Genomic DNA, 11,541 nt, shown 5'->3' on the forward strand with positions numbered 1-11,541 from the left:
CTCACCATAATATATGAGATTTTCAAAGATTTTTAAAAATCTTCAGAAAATCATTAAGACTCTTCATGATTTTTTTATCAACTTTCTCAAATTCTGCTAACATTTAAAATCAACGAAAATCTTGTAAAATCCATAGATTATTATCAAAACTTCAAAATCATAATTGAATAAATCGTGTTGCTCTTACGAGTAATATTTGCTTTGGACAGTTATCTAGTGAATAAAATTGCTTATATAAAGAGAATAACAGTCATTGGAATTTTAGAATTAGAGAAGAAAATTATTTCACCTAATATAAAAGAAAAATATTCGTTTCTCTATCGAAATCAAAATCTCTCATTAAACTACTCACAAGTCGATGTACAAAATATTAAATAATATTTAATATATAAATAAAAAAGACCCCTTAATAGTGTGATTGAGTGTATCCATTAGCCTAAAACTAGCCTCATATTTTAGAGGAAGACAAGCCGAGCCGGACCCGGTTTGTAAAAAACCGTGATTCAATCCATGGTTTTTTAAAACCCAGATAAAGCCCCAACCACGGGGGCTTTTTCTACCTCTTTATTCGTAAATATCGAAATTATTGTTTGGTATATGCGAATTTGAACAAAATTAAAAATTTTAATAATCTTTATGTAAATTCAAAACAAATAAAAAGTTATTTGCTTCATAAAAAATCTAAAGTTATTCTATGCATAAATAGGAACTAATATTTGATAATTCTTTACATGGGTGAACAATTAGAGATTCTTATTTTGTTTGGATAGGTATTTAAATTGTATATATTAAGTACTTTTAGTAATTTCTATGAAAAACAAATAAATTATTTAATGCGCAAATAGTAATTAATAAAAAAAGATTCTCATGTCACTGACTTTCATGTCACCATCAAAGCCAAACTTTCCTATAAAATTCTGTGTTTTTACGCTCCCAAGACCCATCTTTCTCATAGGGTGAATTAAGAAAAATGCCAAGAATAAATTTGGGTCGCAGAAAAATCACCATGAGAAGAATGACTAATGAGAGTAATCTTGCAGCGACCTTCTCAAAAAGGCGTGCAGGCTTGTTCAAGAAAGCCACAGAAATCTGCACCCTCTGTGGTGTGAAAATAGCCCTCATTATTTTTTCACCAGGTGAAAAGAAGGTGTACTCTTTTGGACATCCCAACTTGGAGCTTCTCATTGATAAGTTCATTATCCCTCAAGACGCCAATCCAGCTGCTGAATCTGGTGTGCTTGAACTGGTGGATCCCCCCATTCTCGCAGAACTCAATGGTCATCTATCTATGTTGCATGACCACTTGGAAACTGAAAGGACCTCTGCTGAAAGGCTTGAAAAGGAGAGGTCATAACGACCAGAGGTGGATTGGTTTGAAGCTCCTGTTGAAGATCTTGGACTTGAGCAGCTCCAGATGTTGAAATCTGGATTGACAGGGGTCAAAAAGATGGTTGCAAATAGAAGAGACAATCTTGCCATGACGCAACAAGCTCAGGATCTGACAGGCTTGAGTTTGGAAGGAGGAGAGCCAGCAGATGGCCCTGATGCTGCCTTTGGGATCGTTATGACACCACAAGGTTATATCCTGTGTTAGAGATCGCCCGGGCTTTTCCTCAATTCTATTGATTTTAGTTTTTCTATATCTGTGTTTTTATCATTTTTGGGATACAAGTAATTCGGTTTCCTAATCTTATTTTCTTTTATGTTATTATTCTGTTTTGTAATTTTAATTCTCATAAATAGCTATTCACTGATGAAACCATGAAGATGGCATTAGCCAATATTAACAAACAAAGAATTATCAATAAGAGCAAACGCCAAATCTCTAGACGATTGCGGAGACTAGTAAAAGCTCTAAATCATGATTTAACTTGAAAGTAGAATAAACCAGAACACAAATTCGCCATCTTCACCATAACATTACTGCTCCGAGCTCTAACATTTTTAATATAATAAGATAAATTCAATGAAAAAGAGTCTGTTTGATATAACATTGTGTGATCTCAATGAAGACTCTTACTATCACTCCCGCTGTTACATTTTGCAACACAAAGCGAAAGCTTTAATTGATTTTATGTCTTTTCTGTGATTAGTAATGAGGCATTTTTAAACAATTATATCTGAAGCTATTATAAGGAGCAGAATTATCTATATTGAAGATACAAATTAAATGAAATAAAATGGCATGCCTAATGCTTTTTTCATGTTCGGTTGGTCTTCACATTTCCCTCTCAACGTAATTTATTCTTCGGAATTAGCACACCAAATCCAAAGATTAAGTCTTAGTATATTGAAACATAATAGTTATTATCAATAGAATATGTATATCCATGTGAAGCAAATGTGTGCAATGTTGACTGTGATAATGGTGGATTGGTTGACATTCAAAATGCGAGAAAACAACTTTTCGGTCTCATCAATGCACGGAGACCGGCCTCCAAAGAAACAAGATGCAATAATGATTTTCCTCTTCAATTCTTGTGATGCCTCTCCATATTCATACATCAACAACTAGTCAAAATAGAGTAATGGGAATTGAAACATCATATTCAGTTTGTAAGAATCCTCTTATGTATGTATCTTGACACAATTAGAGATTTTAGTAATCTTTTTATATATATGCAAAACAGATAATAAGTTGTTGGTATGTAAGAATTCACATATGTATCAATCTTCACACAATCAAAAAATTTAGTAATTTTTGTATATACGCAAAATAGATAATAAGTTACTTGTTTTCCAATAAAATAATAAGTTATTCTATGCAAAACAGTAATTAATCAATGACAATTTCTTATATTGTTGTATGTGACAATGAGAATAGACTAATCACTTGTACATAACAGTAATAGACTTGAGCAAAATGGTAAGAATAAACTTGGGTCTCTAAAAGTTCACCATGAGAAGAATGACTAATGAAAGCAATTTTGTAGTGACCTTCTCTAAAAGGGGTGCAGGCTTGTTCAAGAAAGCCACTAAAATATGCACCCTTTGTTGTGTGAAAATAACCATCATTATTTTTTCACCAAGCGAAAAGAAGTTGTACTCCTTGTGACAACCCAACTTGGAACCTGTCATAGATAAGTTCATTACCCCACAACACGCCAATCCAGCTGCTGATTCGGGCGTGGTGCTTCAACTGGTAGATCCTCCCATCCTTGCAGAACTCAATGGTCATCTATCTATGTTGCATGACCACTTAAAAAATCTAGCGATCTATACTGAGAGGCTTCAGAGTGAGAGGAGCCCGTAGAATATAGACAAGAACAATATTGTTAAACAGAAATGAAAGCAGCTATATTGATAACTGATGAGTTTTACAATCTGAGAGAGTTAATTAAAACAAATACAACTGAAGTAAATTTATCTAAAACTAATGAACCTAAACTGATAGATATAAACCAGGGCTAAACACCTTAGTTTTCTCCACGACTTATTCTCTTGACTACACATCCTAACAACTCTGGAGTCCTACTCTTACTGCAATACTAATACTATTGACCAGCTGATTTATTTAAATAATAAAACAAATAAAACATTTAGATTAATTCCAACATACACCCCCTTAATCTAAGTTGACTTGAGCTGCTTAACACCCAACAGGTTCCTCATTTTCTCAAACTTTGCTACGGACAGTGCTTTAGTGAGAATGTTTGCACCCTGCTCATTTGTGCTGACATATTTAATTTTGATCAGACCTTGTTCCATGCATTCTCGTATAAAATGATAGCGAATGTCTATGTGCTTGCTTCTACCATGGAAGACCGGATTCTTGGCGAGATCAACAGCAGAATGATTATCGATATATAACATGACAGGCCCGGGCTCAACATCTGAAATCTGAGTAAGAACTTATTGCAGCCATATCCCTTGACAAGCAGCTGCTGTGGCTGCCATAAATTCTGCTTCACACGACGATAATGCAACACATCTTTGTTTCTGAGAAATCCAAGTTATGAGACTGTCATCCAAGTAAAACGCCACTCCACCAGTGCTCTTACTATCGTCCACACATCCTGCCAAGTCGCTATCTGAATAACCTGCCAGTAAATAGTTACCTTTTCCAGCCTTGTACAGTAATCCAAAATCCAAGGTTCCTCGTACATAACGCAATATTCTCTTAGCTGCAGAGAGATGTAACATAGTTGGGCGTTCCATGAACCGACTGACCACTCCTACTGTATAGGCGATATCAGGCCTGGTGTGCACTAGGTAGCGCAAACCTCCAATTATGGATTTAAATTCTGTCGGGTTCACAGGTTCACCATTATCATCTTTGTGCAGCAACAGTTTTGGTTCCATAGGATATCTAATGGATTACAGTCACTCAAACCCGCCTTCTCCAGAATTTTCTTAGCGTAAGCCGTTTGTTTTAGTTCAATAAACCCCTGGCCTTGCTCGACTTCCCGACCAAGATAATAAGTGCGTCATCCCAAATCAGACAACTCAAATTCCCTACCCATTTGCTCCTTGAAGTTGATTATGTGTGAAGTACTGGTGCCGGTGATCAAAAGATCATCAACGTAGACACCAACGACTAGTGACTCGGTTCTATCTCTCCTGGTGTAAACAGCGTACTCAAACAGACATTTAACAAACCCCACCTTGTGAAGACATTTATTGAGCCGAGCATACCAGGCCCTCGGTGCCTGACGTAAACCATAAAGGGCCTTTAACAACCTGTACACCTTTGACTCTTGTCCTCTTTTAACATACCCCTTAGGCTGCGCGACATACACCTATTCCTGCAATTCTCCGTTGAGAAAAGCTGATTTTACATCAAGATGGTGTACTTCCCAAGAATTCTTTGCCGCAAGAGCTAGTAAAAGTCTTACTGTTTCAAGCCGTATAACCGGGGCGAAAACCTCCTCATAATCTATCCCATGTTTCTGAACATAAACCTTTGCCACTAACCGAGCTTTGTGTTTGGCAACTTTGCCATTAGTATCCTTCTTAGCCTTGAAAACCCACTTTAAGTCAATGGCTTTATGCCCCTTAGGCAGGTCTGTAAGAACTCAGGTCTGGTCTTTCTCGATAGCATCGAGTTCAGCTTTCATTACGTCCTTCCAGATTCGACTCTTAGCAGCCTGATCATATAACACAGGTTCATCGATGCTCAACAAGAGCAATTCCTCTGTTAACTCTAAGTCTTCATCCTGAGCATAAATATCATTCAGATTTCTGAACCTCAGAGGTGCACTGCTTTCGCTCGAGGTAGCTAAGAGACTTCCTTTGTTTGTTTCAGATCTAGATTCAGTACTCTGAACGACAGATGCCTGAGTTTGAGGAGTTCCAGTCTGACTCTGACTCAAGGTACGGCTGCTTGATTGTAGTGTGGTCACAATGGTGTCTTCACTGTCCGCAGTTTTAGCCTCAGGTTCAATATCTTCTATTCCCACCACTATAAACATTCCTACTTCAGCGCTTGTCGATTCACTTAGATTCCAGGACCAGCTTTTCTCTTCTTCAAAATAGACATCCCGACTAACATGTATAACTCTTGTGGTTGGGTCATACAGTCGATGGGCCTTTGTGCCTGGTTCTCTACCAAAGTACACAACTCGTTTGCTTCTGTCGTCCAACTTTTTAACATAGACATTTGAAATTTTCATGTAAGCTACGCACCCAAACACACGAAGCTGATCAACATGAGGTTTTTCACCATACCAGGCCTCGTGAGGCCTGATTTCTGAGAGGGCTCGAGTGGGCAATTTTTGAGTACATAAACTGCGTGTCTAATTACTTCGCCCCACATTTCAGATGGAACATTCCGCTCATTTAGCATACTCCTGCCCATAGCTACCACTGTTTTATTACGCCTTTCGACCACCCCGTTCTGTTGCGGAGAATATGATGCTCTGTGTTGTCTCAAGATGCCCATCTCTTCACAAAATTTATTGAACTCTGTTGAGCAGAATTCTCCTCCGTTGTCAGTCCGTAATACTCGGATTCCAGGAGTAACACCATTCTCAACTAGAGCTTTAAAACCCTTGAAAGCTGTCAGTACTTCAGATTTTGCTTTAAGCATGTAGACCCACATCATTCTGGTAAAATCATCAACTAGCAACATAAAATATTTATTACCCGCTGGTGTTATGGGAGTGATAGGGCCACATAAATCTCCATGTATTAATTCTAAAACACGCTTCACAGAAAAAACAGAGTGAGAAGGGAATGGCTTACGTGATTGTTTCGACATGAGGCAACCACTACATGCTCCTGCTGGTTGCATCACCTTGGGTAGGCCACAAACCATTTGTTTCTGGGACATAAGTTCCATAGCTGGAAAGTTGACGTGACCAAGGCGTCACTACAAGAAAAATGTTAATAGACATCACACATTAGACATCGGTTATATTTGCCACTGATGTTAAAAGAATTTATAACATCATCCCGTATTTTTCTGATGTCATTGTAATTCGAAGACAATAGTTATTTTAAAACCGATGTCTAAAGTTACCTAAAAAAATTTCAATTCGCACCCATCTTTATATTTCCCCCCTTAGTCAAAATTTTCCCCCATTATCCTAAAATTTCACCCCGCTCATTAGCCAATATTTTGGTTCCCCCATTATTTTCCCTCTTCGGACATAAAAATTCCTCACCATCTCTCTTTTAGCACTCCTCTCTCTCTCTCTCTCGACTAAACACTCCTCTACCCCATTCACTTTCACCTCGACAGCTCACTTCACCATCGGAATTCCACTCATCTCACCTCTTCTCACCATCTCACCATCTCTCTGTGTTCATCATCTCAATTCAGCTAAAGCTCGGTTGTTAAGCTTTGTAAGCTTATCTCATCTTTATTCTTTTTAATTTTTTGTATATATACATGACGGTTTTTTGCATATGGTAGTGGATTTAATCTTTAGGTATTCACTTGATTAAGTTAAATTGTGTTTGTCAATTTGGGGATACTACGAATGGGTGTATGTCCAAAGGTTGGATTTTTTATGTTTTTGTAGCTTTGATAGGCATTTTTGTGTTTTTCTGTTGGCTAATTATATGATTTTGTTGTAATTTTGGTTGAATGTGATGTGGAACTGCAGGACCACATTTCAATCCGGAAGGATTCACACACGATGCTCCTGAAGATGAAGTCCGTCATGCGGGTGACCTGGGAAACTTTATTGTTAATGCCGATGGTAATGGACTATTCTATTACTCTGGTTAGATTGGTTATTACGGGCTAGTATTTATAATATAAATTTGACAGATTAGTGTATTTAACCTTGAAATGGCTTTGAGGAAGTCAATTACGTGCCTTAATTAGTATTCCAACATTGCTCTTTATTCCTCGAAACAAATGATAAGAATATTTCCAGGGCTCTCTATTGTGTGAAACTAAGATGATGAGAATTATGCTTATGATTAACTTTGAGCACTAATTAGGGTCCATATTATGGGTTCCAATCAAATTATTGTTTAAAAACTTATCCTTACTGATACATTTTCCTTCTATGTAATAAATGCAGGTGTGGCAGAAGCAACAATTGTCAATACATAGGTATTTCTCTAGACCTTGGTAATTTTACACTTTGTTATGTTCTAATTCATTCTTAGTTATACTTGAATGGGAACTTAGTGGGCCAAATGCAATAATTGGAAGAGCCTTGGTTGTTCATGAACTTGAGGATGACCTCAGAAAGGGTAATATTTTATTTTTCTCATTTTGAACTTCTACCTTGCATGCCTGATATAATGATATGTGAATGTTATATATAGGAAATTAGGAATGGATTCAATATATCTTCTGTGTGCAAATATTTGTTTATTCCATGTTCTCACTTGCATTTGTTTATCTATTTAGGTGGTCATGAGCTTAGCCTTTCCACTGGCAATGCAGGAGGTAGACTGGCATGTGGTATGTAATAAGCAAATTCCATTATTTCTCATTACAAATATATTATTACTTTTGCCTTGCATTCTCCTTGTGTATATAGTACATGGTATAGATTGTGTTGTGTTATATTCTGATATAATGAAAAGTTATTTGACAGAATTCGAGTCGACTACTATAAAAGTCATATCAGTTTTAGAATATGTTTGTGTTATAATGCATGCATTTTGGGCTAAATTGAAGGGACGTTTATTAACGCGATGTGCATATTCAAGGAGAGATCGACTAAGTCTGTTATAATTATAGTTTGTTTTTCACAAAAATTCAGGATTTTTTTGTACTTTCTTCTGACCTTATAATTTAAAACAAATATTTTTGAATGAGCCATTGAACTGTGAAGAATACCAAATCTATTGATATGTGGATGTGACAAAGTTCAATGAGGATGATACACGCATCAAATGCACATAGTCATTTGCCTTTGATCATATCTAAGCTTTGAATCATCCCTGATTTATTAATGACTTAATATATATATATATATATATATGTATACTGCTACAGCTCATCCATTCAAAAGTTTTGGCACAACATGGTTATATCTTATATGTGCTTCATTAGATATTCTTGGTGTTGAGATGATTTGTAGACATTATTCATCCCAAGTCCCTAAACTAACAGTTCTTGTGCCTTTATATCAGTAATGGGCTTGTTGGACAGAGCTCTCCTGGATTTAGGCATATTAAGCAAATAGTAAGTATGTCTTGTTTGTCTCTGTGTAAGTCTCTTGTAAGTCTCTGTATAATAGTATGTCTTGTTTGTCCTTTTTTTTACTTGGTCTCTTGTAAGTCTCTGTATAATAGTATGTCTTGTTTGTCTTTTTTTTTACTTACACAGTCATTGTCTCTATCCTTATTCATTAATGTTGAGTTCTTATAATTAATCATGATCATCTAATATGATTTATGCTAATGTATTTATGATGATGATGTTACAAATGGGTTTTTCTTTGATTATGTTTTATTGGGGTTTTGTTGTTTAGGATCTGTTTGTTGTTTATAATTAATCTTGATCATCGAAAATTTTATACTTCTTTGAAATATTTGCTAAAAGTGCTGATTTAAATGGAGTTTTAAAGCTAACTCTAATGTTGCGGGAAGAGTTAGAATTACCTTTACTTTTCATTCTTTTTCTGGGTTCTGTTTTTGTTCTTATGGTTCTATCTCCTTATTTGTAATTGCTATTTGATTTTGAGTCGGGAGTCAGGATTGTACATAACTAGGCAACACTGGTAATTACGCATGCATATCATCTTATCCTCTGCGCTGTTCCAAACCCATGTTTAATACAATCAGTCTAATTAGCTGAAAGAAGCATACACCTGGGAATCCGCATTGTTTTAATTTACTAATTTATTTTGATGCATGCAGCCCCAAAACATAGTACCAGCCGCTCCTGCTAAAGAGCTTGCAAACCCTGCAATATAGAGGAAGAAAAAGAATCTCCAGAAGGTTAAACATATTGCTCATCAGTTTTGAAATGTACTAATCTAGTCTGTCTTCCTACTGAGGTTTCTTAACAATAGACTTTATATATGGATTGCACATGTACTAAGGTTTTAATGTGTTGCAAAAATAGCTTACTAGTGCAAACAACTTTGTATCATAATAGGGGGAACTAGTGTGACTCATGATTTGGTTGATCCGATCTTGCTAAAAATCCTATAAATATTTCATCAAAGAATACTTGTAATTTGCACTGGCAGTGTAGAATTTCAAATATATATTATTCTCAGATCTTCCCATTGCAGCATCCTATTCAAAAACGGAAATAGTGCTAAAATACTCAGATGCAAACACGTATTTTAATAAATTAATATTCATATCAAAAAAATATTTGTACATCATTTCTAATGAATAAATACTGGTATCTCAAAAGCAATTGTACATAACTTTAAAAAAAGAAAAATTGATGTTAAAAAAGTTAATGTACATCACTTTTTTAAAAAATACTAATGTCAAAGTCTGACATTTTTAAGTCTAAATGGTACATAGACATCACTTTGATTAGGATAAAACTGATGTCTATGTTCCATTACAGACATCACCCTTTACTTAAGAAATTGATGTTTAACATCTTATTTTACATCACAGAAATGAAATTATTCGATGTCTATGTGGAAAAAAACATAACTCATTATATGTTTAATATGTTGTAATAGGTGTATTTTATTTATAAAATTATTTATTTCTAACATTTTTTGTAAAAAAACAATGCATGGACATCAGCTTTTTTTCCAGAAATGATGTCTAATCGAGTAAAGACATCGGGTTTTAACCGATGTCTACAATAGAAATCACCGACATCAACATCGGTTGCTAAACAACATAGACATCGGCCAAAAACCGATGTCTATTGACATTTTTCTAGTAGTGCATAGATGCCAAATTCGTGTCTCCTCTTCCACCTTTGATAGTAAACAGTCACCTCGAACTCCCTTAACACATAGCTTGTACAATCTGTTCGTACCTCTTTGTACCTTGATTAAGAGTTTCCCATCTGCGGTGTATACCCGCAACATGTTTCCATCAAGAACAACTGGATTACCTTCCTCGGATAACTGACCCAGGCTAATTATATTGTTTCTGAGGGTTGGTATATAGTATACGTCTTTTACTTCACGTTCTTCACCATTTTTACACACAAGCTTCACAGTTCCTCTGCCTTTTATGTGTACCATAGACCCATCACCGAACTTCACTTGACCCACAACAGTTTCATCTAAATCTTTGAACTTTCCACGATGCCCAGTCATATGACTGCTGACACCACTGTCTAGATACCACGTGTTGTCCTCCTCCGTATTAAGTTTAGTTCCTCTGCTGTTGTCGATCTTGCCGAATTCAGCCACAAGCAATGCGGGCTTATCATCAGTGATTTGAGTCAGATTTGCCTCAGCTCGTTGTTCTCTGTCTCTCCTTGGCTTATGACATTCCGAAGCGAGATGTCTGTGATTATTGCAGTTAAAACCTTTGACTCTGCTCCTGTCACGAAACATTCGACTGTCCTTACGGTAATCTCCATTGCCCTCATTTCCTCCTTTGTTAGCTCGCTTCAACCATTCGTCCCGTGTAAACAACAGTTTGGTCTCAGTGCCTACATGTCGTGACCAGTCCTCTTTAGTAAGCATGAGCTGGCCGTTACTCACTTTATTATGTCCGCGTATTCTCTCCTCGTATGCCTTGTGGGATCCCACAACTTCTTCTATGGACATTTTCTCCAAATCTCCAGATTGTTCAATCGCTGATGTAATTTGAAGAAACTTCACAGGTACTGCTCTCAAGAGATTTTTGACGACATACATCTCCTCAACCTTCTCTCCTAACATCCGGATGTTGGTCACCAGGCTATTCATCTACATGCAGAAATCATCTAGCTGTTCTGTATCTTTCATGACAAGAGACTCAAATTCAGCCTTAAGAGTTTGAGCTTTCGCCTTTTTAACTTTGTCTGCTCCAAGGTGAACCGTTTTTATTGCCTCCCAAGCTGTCTTTGAGGTGATTTTGTCAGCTATTGACATTAACAGATCTTCACCTATCCCCTGATATATAATAGCTAAAGCTCGCTTATCCATCTTATCTTCAATTGCAGCATTTACGTCTTTGGGTTCAACCGCATCCCATACACCATGGGCCTGCATG

At 36.4% G+C, this 11,541-nt stretch overlaps 3 protein-coding genes across 3 annotated transcripts; 2 read left to right on the top strand and 1 right to left on the bottom strand.

Moving 5' to 3' along the window:
• Positions 1-1,015: 1,015 nt before the first annotated feature.
• LOC141660635 (agamous-like MADS-box protein AGL62) lies at positions 1,016-1,354 on the top strand. The gene has a single exon (XM_074467624.1). It carries the CDS (start codon positions 1,016-1,018, stop codon positions 1,352-1,354), a length of 339 nt encoding a protein of 112 aa, XP_074323725.1.
• Positions 1,355-3,852: 2,498 nt separating this feature from the next.
• Positions 3,853-4,302, bottom strand: LOC141660637 (secreted RxLR effector protein 161-like). Its single transcript, XM_074467625.1, has one exon. The coding sequence runs from the start codon at positions 4,300-4,302 to the stop codon at positions 3,853-3,855; it is 450 nt and encodes a 149-aa protein (XP_074323726.1).
• A 1,895-nt stretch (positions 4,303-6,197) lies between these two features.
• On the top strand, positions 6,198-8,763 carry LOC141660638 (superoxide dismutase [Cu-Zn], chloroplastic-like). The gene is made up of 7 exons (XM_074467626.1): positions 6,198-6,240; positions 6,873-6,941; positions 7,050-7,145; positions 7,476-7,503; positions 7,571-7,650; positions 7,811-7,864; positions 8,738-8,763. The coding sequence occupies exons 1-7, from the start codon at positions 6,198-6,200 to the stop codon at positions 8,761-8,763; spliced, it is 396 nt and encodes a 131-aa protein (XP_074323727.1).
• Positions 8,764-11,541: the final 2,778 nt, after the last annotated feature.

The sequence above is a fragment of the Apium graveolens genome, chromosome 5 (assembly GCF_009905375.1).
Source record: "Apium graveolens cultivar Ventura chromosome 5, ASM990537v1, whole genome shotgun sequence".
In the NCBI taxonomy this organism is placed as follows: domain Eukaryota; kingdom Viridiplantae; phylum Streptophyta; class Magnoliopsida; order Apiales; family Apiaceae; genus Apium; species Apium graveolens.